Here is a 17,151-nt window from a genome sequence, read left to right as displayed (position 1 = left end):
TTCTGTGAGCCTTAGAGTTAACATCAGACACAGAATGATTAGAGATGAAGTGTCGGGCCCTCTCCCTGATGAAGAGCAGAGCAGGCATCACGCCAAAAGTTTTTTTAGACCTCTTTGAAGTCCCTCCCTCCTGACTCTCCCAGCACCTCTCTCCACAGGCAGTCTTTGGTTTGATTTCTGTCACTATTGATCAGATGTGGGGAAGCTTTTGTAAAGGGCTAGAGGTAGTAAATATTTGAGGCTATGTAGGCCATACACTCTGTTATAAACACTCAACACTGCTGCTGTAGTGTTAAAGCAGCCATAGAAAATGTGTAAATGAATGGTTGTGTTGTGTTGCAATAAAAATTATTTATAAAAACAGGCAGCAGGCCAGATTTGACCCATGGGCTGTAGTTTGTCAGAGCCTGCTATTTGCATTTTCTAGAGGTTTATATAAAAAATTGTATATGGGGACTTCCCTGGTGGCACAGTGGATAAGACTCTGTGTTCCCAATGCAGAGGGTCTGGATTCAATCCCTGGTTAGGGACCTAGATCCCACATGCATGCCACAACTGAGTTCACATGCCACAACTAAGGAACCCACATGCTGCAACTAAGGAGCTGGTGAGCCACAATTCAGGAGCCCACAAGCTGCAACTAAGGAGCCTGCCTGCTGCAACTAAGACCCAGCACAACCAAATAAAATTGTATATGTAGTATTTTTTGGTCTGACTTCTTTCATTCAGCATAACTGTTATGAGATTTATCCATGTGGCAGTGTACATCAGTAGTCCATCCTTTTTATTGCTGAGTAGTATTCTATGGTTTGACTATGCCACAATTTATACACCCATTCACCTATTGATGAATATTGGATAGTTTGACTTGACTATGACAATGAAAACTGCAGTGAATATTTGTGTTCAATTGTTTGTATCATCATATACTTTAATTTTTCTTGGGATAATACCTAAAAGTGTAATGGTTGGAACATGTAGTGGATTTATGAATAACATTTTTGAAAACTACCAAACTGTTTCCCAAAGTGGTTATACCATCTTACAATTCTACCAGCAGTGTATGAGATTTCCAATTCCTCCATATCCTTATCAACACTTAGTTTGGTTGATCTTTCTGACTTTATACATTCTAAGGTACATAGTGAAATGTCATGTGGTTTTACTTTGCATTTCCCTGGTGACTAGTGATATTCAGCATCTTTTCATGTGCTTGTTTGCCATCCTTTTATCTTCTTTGGTGAGGTGTCTGTTCAAAATATTCCCCATTTTAATTGGATTGTTTACTCATTTTTGAGTTTTGAGAATTCAGAAAATGCATTCTAGATATGAGTCCTAGATGATTTACAGATATTTTCTCCTATTTCATGGCTTGTCTGATTTTTCTTAACAGTTACTTGAAAAGCAGGAATTTATTATTTTGATAAAGTCCGATTTATGAAAATTTTCTTTTATGGATACATGCTTTTAGTGTATCTAAGAAAACTCCCCTGAGATCAAAGAAGTTTTTGCCTATGTTTATTCTAGAAGTTTTAAATTTTACATTTAGGCTTATTGTCCATGTAACTAACTTCTGTGTATGATTTAATAAACCGATCAAAGTAAAAAAAATTTTTGCTTCTGAATATCCAATTGTTTCAGCACCATTTATGGAAAAAATTACAGTTTCTTCACTGAACTATTGTTGAACTTTTCTTGCAAATCAGATGATCTTTAACTTGTGGATGTATTTCTGGACTCTCCACTGATCAGTTTGACTATATTTATGTAATACTACACTGTTTTGATGACCATAACTTTAAAATAAGTCTTGAAGTGAGGTAATGTATGTTCTCCAATTTTGTCCTTCTTTTTCAAGATTGTATTGGCTATTCTACGTCATTTGAATTTCCATATGAATTCTGGGATTTCTACAAAATATTTTTAGGAAAAACTAAAGGAGACCTTAATATATGGAGACATATACCACATTAATAGATAAGAAGACTGTATATTGTTAAAATGCCAGTTCTTCCCAAAGTAATCTATACATGGTCCCTCAAAGGTGTCCACATTCTAATTCCTGATGTTAATACCTGTGTATGTTATGTTACATGATAGAAGGGACTTTGCAGGTAAAATTAAGGTTACAAACCTTAAAATAGGGAAATTTTCCTGGATTATCCAGGTGTGCCCAATGTAATGACATAGACCCTTAAAATGGAAGTGGAAAAGAGGAGAGTCAGTTAGAGACATGCAACAGAAGAAGAAACAGGAGAGATTTGAATTGTGAGAGCGACTTGACTTGACCCACCATTGCTGGATTTGAAGATGGAGGAAAGGGATCATGAGCTAGGGAATGTGGGTGGCCTCTAGAAGCTGAGAACAACTCCTGGGTGTCAGCAAGTGAGGAAATGGGGACCTCAGTTTGAATTGATTTATGTCTACAACCCAAATAAGCAAGGAAACAGTTTTTGTCCTGAAGCCTCCAGAAAGGAATGCAGCCTGCCAACACTTTGCCTTTGTTTTGAAGCTCTAACTAGAGGCCCAACCAAGCTCATCATACTTCTGACCTATGAAAACTGTGATATGATAAGGAGGTGCTATTTCAAGCCACTACATTTGTAGTAATTTGTTATGGCACCTATAGAAAACTAGTACTCTTTTTATGCCTGTATAATCTATAGCAATATCACTGATCTTATTCTTGATATTAGCATTTTTCCCCTTTGTCTTTTTGTCCTATTTAGATTGGCTAAGTTTTATCAATCTTCTTGATCTCCTCAAAGAACCAAGTTTTGGTATCATTGCTTTTCTCTAACATTTTTCTATTTCATTTATTTCTGATCCAGCACATTTTTATTCTACTTATTTTGAGTTTTATTTGCTCTACTCAGAAAAAATATTTGTTCAGCCTATTTGAACAAAAACTTCACAAAAGAACATATATGGATGACAGATAAGTACACGAAAAGATGCTCAACATCATTAGTCACTAGAGAAATACAATTTGAAATCACAATGAGATACCATTTCATACCCACTGTAATGTCAAAAATCAAAAAAGTTAAGTGTTGAAAATATGGAGAAACTGGAATTCTCATATACTAGTGGTGGGATTGTAAAATGTTACAACCATTTTGGGAAACAGTCTCACAGTTTCTTAAAACATAAATATTCCATTATACTAGCCTATTATATGATCCAACCATTCCATTCCTAGATATTGACCCAAGGGAACTGAAAGCATAATGTACATATAGATAATTTATGTGGAAGTTCACAGCACATTCATTTGTAATAGCCAAACACTGGAAGCAGTGCAAATGTCCATCAAGGTGAATGAGTATGTACATTGTGGCATAGCCATACCACGCCATACTAAACAATAAAGAAGAATGACTATTGGTCCACACACCAACACTGAAGAATCTTAAAATAATTGTGCTGAATGGAAGCGGTCAGATAAAAAATACATACTAGGGGCTTCCCTGGTGGTGCAGTGGTTGGGAGTCCGCCTGCCGATGCAGGGGACACGGGTTCGTGCCCCGGTCCGGGAAGATCCCACATGCCGGGGAGCGGCTAGGCCCGTGAGCCATGGCCACTGAGCCTGCGCGTCTGGATCCTGTGCTCCGCAACGGGATAGGCCACAAGAGTGAGAGGCCTGCGTACCACAAAAAACAAACAAACAAACAAAAAAACTATATGACTACATTTAAGAAAAGAGATGAATGGTTTCCTGGGGTGGGGTCTGGTGACAGGAGGCGGGAGAGGGAGAAAAGAACATGGGCATGAGTAAACTGCTGGGGTGGTGGATATATTCATTATCCTGCTCGTTGTGTTGGTTTCTTTGGTATATACATTACCCAAAATACAAATTGTACGTTTTAAGCATGTTCAGCTTGCAGAATATCAATTATCTTCAATTTAAGAAAGCAATCCGAAGATGAAGAATTAGTGTTTTAACAATTGAACTACATCTATAACTCTGTTTATTTGTTTTTCAGGGTGGATTGCTATTCTGGGTGCCATCTGGTTGCTAATTTTAGCTGATATCCATGATTTTGAGATAATTCTACACAGAGTAGAATGGGCAACCCTTCTATTCTTTGCAGCACTCTTTGTTCTGATGGAGGTAAGACTTTAGTTGAACTTTTGCAATATGATCTTGTCTGATTTTTAGATTTCACATTTTGTTTAGTGAATGAAGAAAGCCCAAAGTCTGTAAGTCTTTCTACATATTCACTAAGTGGAAAATTATGGGGGTTGAAATTAGACTATTTTAAGTTAAATCAACTTTTATCTCAGGCACCTAAATATTATTTAATAAATTGATTTATTTGGTTGCTGGTTTTTTCTTGAATAATGTTTGTGGTTCGTAAACTTGTTCTAATTTCATTTGTTACAAAGTATAGTAGAATTTACTCTAATTTTGGGGCAAAATGACTTATTACAGAAAGTACAGGGAAATGTTATTTTGATGATCTATTCCATTTTGTGTAATATTTAAGTAAATATTCTGTTATGATGGAAAAGACTACATCAAAGAAAAGAATGAATAATATGTATTGCTTTATTTAGTTATAATTGTTGTTACAAAATTATTCACAATACTTTTTAATCTTGAGACTTCACTTATAAACTTCTGTCCTCCTCAAATGCAAAGCTCTTCTGATGTACAAGACTACTACTCCCCAAAGGATCCAAATGTTTCACATTAATTACCTTAATTAATTACCTTAATTTATTGATGACAGACCCATTCAATATTCATTATTCTCTTGATTCAGACTTTGGCTTTTTTTTCCTAATTTTTTAAAAACAGGTCCCTTGAATCACTGAAATCTATGTCTTTAACTCATAATGGATTGCATAGATGTGTAATCAAATGACTCACATAGGCCCTCCAAATATGTCAGGGAGTCATGAATCATATTCTACTTCATCAGTTTCCTACTCAAAAACTTCACCTTTTCTATTCTGAGTCTTCTTTACACACAGAATATGAGGACTACTGGGGGGAAAATTCTGGTTACTGTTTTGTGATTGGCTTTTGAGAGTCTCTGACTCAATTACATGCTTATTCAAGGTGTAAATTGCTATCTCATCTGGGTTTTTGTCATATTGTTCTCAATGGCATATACTTCTCTTTGTCTTGATGGGATAAACACTGGAATTTTTAAAGCAACTTAAAATATAATTTATATATCATAAAATTCACTCATTTTAACTTTACAGTTTAATGATTTTTAGTAAATTTTGAACGTTTTATCCCTATGACCCTTACACCAATTTATAGTCAATTCTAGCTCTTAACTCCAGCTCTAGGCAATCACTAATCTTTTTTCTATCTATTGATGTGCCTTTTCTGTACATTTCATCTAAAAGGAATCCTATACTGTGTACCATTTTCTGTCTGGTTTCTTTAAATTAGGGTAATGATGTTGAGGTTCATCCATGTTCTGGTATATATCTTAGTCTCCTTTTGTTTTATTGCTGAATAGCATTCAACTATATGGATATACCATATTTTATTTACCTATTTTCATAGACATCTGTGTATATTTGTGTATGTCTTTATGTGGACATATTTTCATTTCTTTTAGGTAGGTGTTAGGTCTTATCATAAGTTTAGCTTCTTAAGAAACTGCCTGAGACTTCCCTGGTGGTCCAGTGGTTAAGAATCTGCCTTGCAATGAAGGGGACATAGGTTAAATCCCTGGTTGGGGAACTAAGATCCCACATGCTGCAGAGCAACTAAGCCCAAGCACCACAACTACTGAGCCCAAGCACTCTAAAGCCCATGTGCCACAACTACTGAGCTCGCATGCTACAACTCCTGAGCCTGCATGCTCTGAAGCCTGCGTACCACAACTAGAGAGGCTGCGCACCTCACCTACTGAGCCTGTGTGCTCTAGAACCTGCATGCCACAACTCGAGAGAAGCCTGTGCACTGCAACAAAGAGCCCACATGCTGCAGTGAAAGATCCCACATGCCGCAATGAAGATCCCACGTGCTGCAGCTAAGACTCAATGCAGCCAAATAATAAATAAATAAATATTTTTTAAAAACTGCCAAAATGTTTTTCAGTGGCTGTACCATTTACATTCCTGTCAGTAATGTAGTAGATTCCAGTTTCTTTATATCCTCCCTGTCACATAATACCATTCTTTTTGATTATAGACATTCTAGTAGGTGTGAAAAGGTATTTAATTTTTTAAAAAGCAAATATGAGGAAAATCCTTTTGAACCATGTTTTTCTCTGTAGTAGCTGCACCAGTTTACACCAACAGTGTAGAAGGGTTCCCTTTTCTCCACACCCTCTCCAGCATTTATTTTTTGTAGACTTCTTGATGATGGCCATTCTGACTGGTGTGAGGTGATATCTCATAATTTTGATTTGCATTTCTCTAATAATTAGCTATGTTGAGCATCTTTTCATGTGTCTCATGGCCATCTGTATGTCTTCTTTGGAGAAATGTCTCTTTAGGTCTTCTGCCCATTTTTTCAGTGGGTCGTTTGTTTTTCTGATATTGAGCCACATGAGCTGTTTGTAAATTTTGGAGATTATTCCTTTGTCTGTTGCATCATTTGCAAATATTTTCTCCTATTCTGTGGGTTGTCTCACAGAGTGGGAGAAAAGCTTTGCTGTGCAAAAGATTTAAGTTTCATTAGGTCTCATTTGTTTATTTTTTATTTTATTTCCATTACTCTAGGAGGTGGGTCATAAAGGATCTTGCTGTGATTTATGTCATGGCGTGTTCTGCCTATGTTTTCCTCTAAGAGTTTTATAGTGTCTGGCTTTATGTTTAGGTCTTTGACTTATTTTTGTGTATGGTGTTAGGAAGTGTTCTAATTTCATTCTTTTACATGTAGCTGTCCAGTTTTCCCAGCACCACTTATTGGAGGGTCTGTCTTTTCTCCATTGTATATTCTTGCCTCCTTTGTCCAAGATAAGGTGACCATACACCATATGTGCAAGGGTTTGTCTCTGGGCTTTCTATCCTGTTCCATTGATCTATATTTCTGTTTTTGTGCCAGTACCATACTGTCTTGATTACTGTAGCTTTGTAGTATAGTCTGAAGTTAGGGAGCCTGATTCCTTCAGCTCCGTTTTTCTTTCTCAATATTGCTTTGGCTATTTGGGGTCTTTTGTGTCTGCATACAAATTTAGAAAATGTTTGTTCTAGTTCTGTGAAAAATGCCATTGTTAATTTGATAGGGATTGCACTGGGTAGTGTAGTCATTTTGACAATATTGATTCTTCCAACCCAAGAGCATGGTATATCGTTCCACCTGTTTGTCATCTTCGACTTCTTTCATCAGCGTCTTACAGTTTTTGGAGTACAGGTATTTTGCCTCCTTAGGTAGTATATAAAGGTTATAAATGTGTGTTATATTTTTTGATGCTATTTTGAATACAGTTGCTTTCTTAACTTTATTCTGATTGTATATTAACATTACATAGAGATACAATTGAGTTTTTAATATTAACATTGTGTCCTGTGAACTTGCTGAACCCAGTTATTAGTCTAGTAGCTGTTTAGAATTTTCTTTCATGTCATACGCAAATAAAGACATTTTAATTTTTTTCTGATTGGAATGCCATTAACTAGCTCACACTCTCCTCCTCTCTCTCCTCCAAATATCCTCCTTTTCCCTTCTTTTTCTTTTTTTCCTGTCTTGTTGGCCAGAATCTCTAGTTTAATGTTGAAGTGTGAATATTGACATTCATACATTTTTTCTGATCTTAGGGGAAATGTATTCAGTTTTTCACCATTATGCATAATGTTAGATATAGGGTTTTTTTAAAAAATAGATATCCTTTATTAGGTTGATAAAGTTAGGATATATTCCTAGTTTGTTGTGAAATTTTATCAGCAATGTATATTGGATTTTGTCAAATGTTTTATCTGTATCTATTAAGATGACCATATGATTTTTAACATTGAATCTATCAATTTGAATCTATTAATGTGGTATACTACATTAACTGTTTTCCAGCTGTTAAATCTACTTTGCATTCCTGAAGTAAATCTCACTTGGTCATGGTGTATAATAAGTTTTTGAGGTAGATTACTATTATTTTGTTGAGAATTTTTACATCTACATTCATGTGGGACATTGGTCTACGTTATTATTTTTATGTGATATTTTGTCTGGATTTGGTATGAGCATAACACTGAATGAATCTAACAGAATGAATTCAGAAGTATTCTTTGTAGAAGAATTTGTGCAGGGCTGTTTTTAAATATTCAATAAAAGTTTCCAGTGAAGCCAACTGGGCCTGGAATTTAAATTGCGGGAAGGTTTTGTGTTTGATTTTACTAATTCAATTTCTTAGGCCTCTTCAGGTATAACATTTCTTCTTGAGTAAATATTACTAAATTTTGTCTTCTATGAACTTGTCTATTTCATCCAAGTTTTCTTAATTTTTGGCATAAGTTGTTTATAATATTGCATCTAATACTTTTTATTTCTGTGAAGTCATTAGTGATATTCCCTTTTCCATTTCTGATTTTAATGATTTGTGTCTTCTGTCTGCTTTCTTGATTAGTCTAGGAAAAGTTAGAAAATTTTTTGATCTTTAAAAAAATGAAATTCTAATTTCATTAATTTTCCTTTTTTCCGTATTAAATCATTGGATAAACTGTTACATTGGAAATATGTTCTTTATTTTTTTTTAAAGCTGGGAATCCTTATAGACCCTAGTTTCTAAGATTTAGTTTGTACTGCAATTCATCTAAAAATGTCTGTTCTCTCAGTGACAAAGATATTTTGTTTTCATTATCATCCTCTTCTTCCCTTATAGAAGTGTATGTCCTTAAAATTCCCAGCCTTTAAAAACTTTCTCAGGTTACTCAACTAGCCAGAAGAAAATCAATTTCCAACAAGCTTCTTTTTACTGAATTCTTGGTCCCTGGTTTCTTCTTGCTCCCTTTGACACATAGGTCTTCCTATTTTATTTTATTATTTTTAACATCTATAATGGAGTATAATTGTTTTACAATGGTGTGTTAGTTTCTGCTTTATAACAAAATGAATCAGCTATACATTTACATATATTCCCATATCTCCTCCTTCTTACAGCTCCCTCCAGCTCTCCCTATCCCACCCCTCTAGGTGGTCACAAAGCACTGAGCTGATCTACCTGTGCTATGTGGCTGCTTCCCACTAGCTATCTATTTTACATTCAGTAGTGTATATATGTACATGCCACTCTCTCACTTCATGCCAGCTTACAATTACCTCTCCCCATGTCCTCAAGTTCATTCTCTATGTCTGCGTCTTTATTTCTGTCCTGCCCCTAGATTCTTCAGAACCGGGTTTTATTTTAGATTCCATATATATATATATATATATATATATATATATATATATATATATATATATATATAGTACACTGTATTTGTTTTTCTCTTCCTGACTTATTTCACTCTATGACAGAATTTAGGTCCATCTACCTCATTACAAATAACTCCATTTCTTTTTATGGCTGAGTAATATTTCATTGTATATATGTGCCACATCTTCTTTATCCATTCATCTGTCGATGGACATTTAGGTTGCTTCCATGTCCTGCCCAATGTAAATAGAGCTGCATCGAGCATTGTGGTACATGACTCTTTGAATTATGGTTTTCTCAGGGTATATGCCCAGTAGTGGGATTGCTGGGTCATATGGTAGTTCTATTTTTAGTTTTTTAAGGAACCTCCATACTGTTCTTCATAGTGGCTGTATCAATTTACATTCCCACCAACAGTGTAAGAGGGTTCTCTCTTCTTCACACCCTCTCCAGCATTTATTGTTTCTAGATTTCTTGATGATGGCCATTCTGACTGGTGTGAGGTGATCCCTCATTGTAATTTTGATTTCAATTTCTCTAATGATTAGTGCTGTTGAACATCCTTTCATGTGTTTGTTGGCAATCTGTATACCTTCTTTGGAGAAATGTCTCATTAGGTCTTCTGCCCATTTTTGGATTGATTGTTTTTTTGATATTGAGCTGCATGAGCTGCTTGTAAATTCTGGAGATTAATCCTTTGTCAGTTGCTTCATTTGCAAATATTTTCTCCCATCTCTGCGTTGTTTTGTTTATGGTTTCCTTTGCTGTGCAAAAGCTTTTAAGTTTCATTACGTCCCATTTGTCTATTTTTGTTTTTATTTCCATTTCTCTAGGAGGTGGGTCAAAAAGGATCTTTCTGTGATTTATGTCATAGATTGTTCTACCTATGCTTTCCTCTAAACATTTTATAGTGTCTGGCCTTACATTTAGGTCTTTAATTCATTTTGAGTTTATTTTTGTGTAAGGTGTTAGGGAGTGTTCTAATTTCATTCTTTTACATGTAGCTGACCAGTTTTCCCAGAACCACTTATTGAAGAGGCTGTCTTTTCTCCATTGTATATTCCTGCATCCTTTATCAAAAATAAGGTGACCATATGTGCGTGGGTTTATCTCTGGGATTTCTATCCTGTTCCCTTGATCTATATTTCTGTTTTTGTGCCAGTACCATACTGTTTTGATTACTGTAGATTTGTAGTATAGTCTGAAGTCAGGGAGCCTAATTCCTCCAGCTCCATTTTTCTTTCTCAAGATTGCTTTGGATATTAGCAGTCTTTTGTGTTTCCATACAAATTGTGAAATTTTCTGTTCTAGTTCTGTGAAAAATGCTCTTGGTAGTTTGATAGGGATGGCATTGAATCTGTAGATTGCTTTGGGTAGTAGAGTCATTTTCACAATGTTGATTCTTCCAATCCAAGAACATGGTATATCTCTCCGTCTGTTTGTATTATCTCTCCATCTGTTTGTATCATCTTTAATTTCTTTCATCAGTGTCTTTTAATTTTCTGCATACAGGTCTTTTGTCTCCTTAGGTAGGTTTATTCCTAGGTATTTTATTCTTTTTGTTACAATGGTAAATGGGAGTGTTTCCTTAATTTCTCTTTCAGATTTTTCATCATTAGTGTATAGGAATGCAAGAGATTTCTGTGCATTAATTTTATATCCTGCTACTTTTCCAAATTCATTGATTAGCTCTAGTAGTTTTCTGGTAGCATCTTTAGGATTCTCTACGCATAGTATCATGTCATCTGCAAACAGTGACAGCTTTACTTCTTCTTTTCTGATTTGGATTCCTTTTATTTCTTTTTCTCCTCTGATTGCTGTGACTAAAACTTCCAAAACTATGTTGAATAAGAGTGGTGAGAGTGGGCAACCTTGTCTTGTTCCTGATCTCAGTGGAAATGATTTCAGTTTTTCACTATTTTGGATGATGTTGGCTGTTGGTTTGTCATATATGTCCTTTATTATGTTGAGGAAAGTTCCCTGTATGCCTATTTTCTGGAGGGGTTTTACCATAAATGGGTGTTGAATTTTGTCAAAAGCCTTCTCTGCATCTATTGAGATGATCATATGGTTTTTCTCCTTCAGTTTGTTAATATGGTGTATCACATTGATTGATTTGCATATATTGAAGAATCCTTGCATTCCTGGAATAAACCCCACTCGATCATGGTGTATGATCCTTTTAATATGCTGTTTGATTCTGTTTGCTAGTATTTTGTTGAGGATTTTTGCATCTATGTTCATCAGTGGTATTGGCCTGGAGTTTTCTTTTTGTTTTGACATATTTGTCTGATTTTTGTATCAGGGTGATGGTGGCCTCATAGAATGTGTTTGGCAGTGTTCCTCTCTCTTCTATATTTTGGAAGAGTTTGACTAGCATGGGTGTTAGCTCTTCTCTAAATATTTTATAGAATTCGCCTATGAATCCATCTGGTTCTGGGCTTTTCTTTATGGGAAGATTTTTAATCACTTTTTCAATTTCCATGCTTGGGATTGGTGTCTTTATGTTTTCTATTTCTTTCTGGGTCAGTCTCAGAAGGTTATGCTTTTCTAAGAGCTTGTCCGTTTCTTCCAGGTTGTCCATTTAATTTGCATATATGTCTTGTAGTAGTCTCTCATGATCCTTTGTATTTCTGCAGTGTCAGTTATTACTTCTCCTTTTTCATTTGTAGTTCATTGATTTGAGTCTTCTCCCTTTTTTTCTTGATGAGTCTAGCAAATGGTTTATCAATTTCGTTTATCTTCTCAAGAACCAGTTTTTAGTTTTATTGACCTTTGCTATCATTTCATTCATTTCTTTTTCATGTATTTCTGATCTGATGTTTATAATTTCTTTCCTTCTGCTAACTTTGAGGTTTTTGTTTTTCTTTCTCTACTTGCTTTAAGTGTAAGGTTTGGTTGTTTTTTGAGATGTATCTTGTTTCTTCAGGTAGGATTGTATTGCTATAAACTTCCCTCTTAAAACTGCTTTTGCTGCATCCCATAGGTTTCTGGTCATCATGTTTTCAAAGTCATTTGTTTCTAGGTATTTTCTGATTTCCTCGTTGATTTCTTCCATTATCTCTTGGTTATTTAGTAGTGTATTCTTTAGCCTCCATTTGTTTGTATTTTTTACAGTTTTTTTCCTGTAATTGATATCTAGTCTCATAATATTGTGTTTGGAAAAGATACTGGATACAATTTCAATTTTCTTATATACACCAAGGCTTGATTTGTGACCTAAGATATGATCTATCCTGGAGAATGCTCCTTGAGTCCTTGAGAAGAAATTGTATTCTGTTGTTTTTTGATGGAATGTCCTATAAATATCTATTAAGTCCATTTGATTTAATGTATAGTTTAAATCTTGCATTTCCTTATTTATTTTCATATTGAATGACCTGTCCATTGGTGAAAGTGGGGTGTTAAAATCCCTTATTATTATTGTGTTACTGTTGATTTCCCCTTTTATGGCTGTTAGCATTTGTCTTATGTATTGAAGTACTTCTATGTTGGGTCCATAAATATTTACAGTTGTTATATCTTCTTCTTGGATTGATCCCTCAATCATTTTGTAGTGTCCTTCTTTGTCTCATCATAATCTTTATTTTAAAGTCTATTTTGTCTGATATGAGAATTGCCACTCCAACTTTCTTTTGATTTCCATTTGCATGGAATATATTTTTCCATCCCCTCACTTTCAGGCTGTATATTTCCCTAGGTCTGAAGTGAGTCTGTTTAGGACAGCATGTATACATGTCCTGTTTTTGTATCCATTCAGCCAGTCTATGTCTTTTGGTTGGACCATTTAATCCATTTACATTTAGCATAATTATCAATATGTATGTTCCTATTACCTTTTTCTTAATTGGTTTGGGTTTGTTATTGTAGGTCTTTTCCTTCTTTTGTGTTTCCTGCCTAGAGATGTTCCTTTAGCATTTGTTGTAAAGCTGGTTTGGTGGTGCTGAATTCTGTTAGCTTTTGATTGTCTGTAAATGTTTTAAGTTCTCCATTGAATCTAAATGAGATCCTTGCTGGGTAGAGTAATCTTGGTTGTAGGTTTTTCCCTTTCATCAGTTTAAATATGTCCTGCCATTCCCTTCTCTCTTGCAGAATTTCTGCTGAAAGATCAGTTGTTAACCTTATGGGGATTCCCTTTTATGTTACTTGTTGCTTTTCTCTTGCTGCTTTTAATATTTTTTCTTTGTATTTTATTTTTGATAGTTTGATTAATATGTTTCTTGGTGTATTTCTCCTTGGATTTATCCTGTATGGGACTCTGTGTGCTTCCTGGACTTGCTTGACTATTTCTTTTCCCATATTAAGGACGTTTTCCACTATAATCTCTTCAAATATTTTCTCAGTCCCTTTTTTTCCTCTTCTTCTGAGAACCCTATAATTCATATGTTGGTGCATTTAATGTTGTCTTAGATGTCTCTGAGACTGTCCCCAATTCTTTTCATTCTTTTTTCTTTATTCAGCTCTGCAGTAGTTATTTCTACTATTTTATCTTCCAGGTCACTTATCCGTTCTTCTGCCTCAGTTATTCTGCTATTGATTCCTTCCAGAGCATTTTTAATTTCATTTTTTGTGATGTTCACCTTTTTTTAATTTGCTCTTTAGTTCTTCTAGGTCCTTGTTGAACATTTCTTGTAATTTCTCCATTTTATTTCCAATATTTTTGATCATCTTTACTGTCATTACTCTAAATTTTTTTTTCAGGTAAACTGCCTATTGCCTCTTCATTTGTTTGGACTGGTGGGTTTTCACTTTGCTCCTTCATCTGCTGTGTTATTTCTCTGTCTTCTCATTTTGCTTAACTTACTGTGTTTGGGGTCTCCTTCTTGCAGGCTGCAGTTTTGTAGTTCCTGTTGTTTGTGTGTCTGCACCCAGTGCATAAAATTGATTCTGTTGATTGTGTAGGCTTCCTGGTGGAGGGGATTGGTTCCTGTGTTCTGGTGGATGTGGCTAGATCTTGCCTTTCTGGTGGCCAGGACTGTGTCTGGTGGTATTTTTTGGGCTGTCTGTGAATATATTATGATTTTAGGCAGTGTCTCTGCTAATGGGTGGGTTTGTGTTCCTGTCTTGGTAGTTGTTTGGCATAGGGTGTCCAGCACTGTAGCTTGCTGGTCATTGACTGGAGCTGGGTCTTAACATTGAGGTGGAGATATCTGGTAGAGTTTTTGCCATTTGATATTTAATGGGCCCAGGCGGTCTCTGGTGGACCAATGTCCTGAACTTAGCTCTCCCACCTCAGAGGCTCAGGCCTGATACCTGGCCAGAGCACCTAAACCCTGTTAGCCACCAGGTTCAAAAATAAAGGGAGAATAAAAAATAAATTAATTAAAATTTAAAATATTTTAAAAACTAAAAAGTAGCAAAAAGGAATGAAAGAAGAGAGCAACCAAACCAAAAAACAAATCCACCAATGATCACAAGTGCTAAAAGCTATACAAAAAAAAAAAAAAAAAAAAGACAGACAGAAGCCTCGGACAAATGCAAAAGCAAAGCTATACTGACAAAATTACACAAAGAAGCATACACATACACACTGACATAAAAAGAAAAAGGAGAAATATATATATATGTATGTAAAAGGAAGAGAGCAACCCAACCATTAAACAAATCTACCAATTATAATAAACTCTAAATACTAAACTAAGATAAACATAAAAACAGAAACAAATTAGATGCAGAAAGCAAACCCCAAGTCTACAGTTGCTCCCAAAGTCCACTGCCTCAATTTTGGGATAACTTGTTTTCTATTCAGGTGTTCCAGAGATGCTGGGTACATAGAGTTGATTGTGGAGATTTAATCTGCTGTTCCTGAGGCTGCTGGGAGATATTTCCCTTTCTCTTCTTTGTTCGCACAGCTCCTGGGGTTCAGCTTTGGATTTGGTTCAGCTTTGGATTTGGCCCCACCTTTGCATGTAGGTCATCTGAAGGCGTCTGTTCCCTGCCCAGACAGGCGGGGTTAAAGTAGCACCTGATTAGGTGGCTCTGGCTCATTCAGGCTTGGGGGGAGGGAGGGGTATGGAAGGCACGGCGAACCCGTGGCTGTAGAGCCCAGCGTGACGTTGCAACAGCCTGAGGCATGCTGTGTGTTCTCCCAGGGAAGTTGTCCCTGGATCACGGGACCCTGGCAGTGGAATGCTGCACAGGCTCTGGGCAGGGGATGTGTGGATAGTGACCTGTGCCTGCACACAGACTTCTTGGTGCCTGCAGCAGCAGCCTTAGTGTTCCAGCCTGTCTGTGGTGTCTGTGCTGATAGCCATGGCTTGTGCCAGTCTCTGGAGGTTGTATAAGCGGTGCTCTGAATCTCCTCTCTTCATGCACCCCAGAACAATTGTCTCTTGCCTCTTAGGCAGGTCCAGAATTTTTCCCGGACTCCCTCCCAGCTAGCTGTGGTGCACTAGCCCCCTTCAGGCTGTGTTTACACAGCCAACCCCAGTCCTTTCCCTGGAATCTGACCTTCAAAGCCGCAGCCTCAGCTCCCAGCCCCGACCTGCCCCAGCCAGCAGGTGAGCAGCCAAGTCTCATGAGCTGGTGAGTGCTGGTCGGCAAGGATCCTCTGTGCAGGAATCTCTCCACTTTGCCCTCTGCACCCCTGTTGCTGTTCTCTCCTCCCTGGCTCAGAATCGCCCCCCCCGCCCAGCCCCCATCTCCATCAGTGAAGGGGCTTTGTAGTGTGTAGAAACTTTTCCTCCTTCACAGCTCCCTCCCAGAGGTTTGGGTCCCACCCATATTCTTTTGTTTCAGTTTTTTCTTTTCTCTTTTGCCCTACCCAGGTACATGGGGAGTTTCTTGCCTTTTGGGAAGTCTGAGGTCTTCTGCCAGAGTTCAGTAGGTGTTCTGTAGGAGTTGTTCCACATATAGATGTATTTGTGGGGAGTAAGGTGATCTCCACGTCTTACTTCTCCACCATCTTGAAGGCCTCCCTGACCTTGTATATTTTTATCTTCAATCTTTTTTTCTCCATTGTCTGAGTTGATTAAGGGTTATGTTAAATTTGATGTTCCACTTTTTGGCAGTTACATTATCTTTTAGTGGTTTACTCTAGAGATGACAGCTTATATTCTTTTTTTTTTTTTTTTAACATCTTTATTGGGGTATAATTGCTTTACAATGGTGTGTTAGTTTCTGCTTTATAACAAAGTGAATCAGCTATACATATACATATGTTCCCATATGTCTTCCCTCTTGCGTCTCCCTCCCTCCAACTCTCCCCATCCCACCCTTCCAGGCTGTCACAAAGCACCGAGCTAATATCCCTGTGCCTTGCGGCTGCTTCCCCCCAGCTATCTACCTTACTACGTTTGTTAGTGTGTATATGTCCATGACTCTCTCTCGCCCTGTCAAAACTCACCCCTCCCCCTCCCCATACCCTCAAGTCCGTTCTCCAGTAGGTCTGCGTCTTTATTCCTATCTTACCCCTAGGTTCTTCATGACATTTTTTTCCCTTAAATTCCATATATATGTGTTAGCATACGGTATTTGTCTTTTTCTTTCTGACTTACTTCACTCTGTATGACAGACTCTAGGTCTATCCATCTCATTACAAATAGCTCAATTTCATTTCTTTTTAAGGCTGAGTAATATTCCATTGTGTATATGTGCCACATCTTCTTTATCCATTCATCCGATGATGGGCGCTTAGGTTGTTTCCATGTCCTGGCTATTGTAAATAGAGCTGCAATGAACATTTTGGTACATGACTCTTTTTGAATTTTGGTTTTCTCAGGGTATATGCCAAGTAGTGGGATTGCTGGGTCATATGGTAATTCTATTAGTAGTTTTTTAAGGAACCTCCATACTGTTCTCCACAGTGGCTGAACCAATTCACATT

The 17,151-nt window shown here is 36.8% G+C and overlaps 1 protein-coding gene across 4 annotated transcripts in view; it reads left to right on the top strand.

The window, feature by feature from the left end:
* OCA2 (OCA2 melanosomal transmembrane protein) overlaps positions 1 to 17,151 on the top strand; it is a 276,122-nt gene that overhangs the window by 182,040 nt on the left and 76,931 nt on the right. For all 4 annotated transcript variants that reach the window (XM_032638526.1, XM_032638523.1, XM_032638525.1 and 1 more), the window contains exon 19: positions 3,987 to 4,114. In XM_032638526.1, coding sequence (XP_032494417.1) covers positions 3,987 to 4,114 — 128 coding nt within the window. The remainder of the gene's footprint in view (positions 1 to 3,986; positions 4,115 to 17,151) is intronic.

Source organism: Phocoena sinus, chromosome 7, assembly GCF_008692025.1.
Source record: "Phocoena sinus isolate mPhoSin1 chromosome 7, mPhoSin1.pri, whole genome shotgun sequence".
Classification (NCBI taxonomy): domain Eukaryota; kingdom Metazoa; phylum Chordata; class Mammalia; order Artiodactyla; family Phocoenidae; genus Phocoena; species Phocoena sinus.
This window is presented reverse-complemented; position numbering and strand designations above follow the sequence as displayed.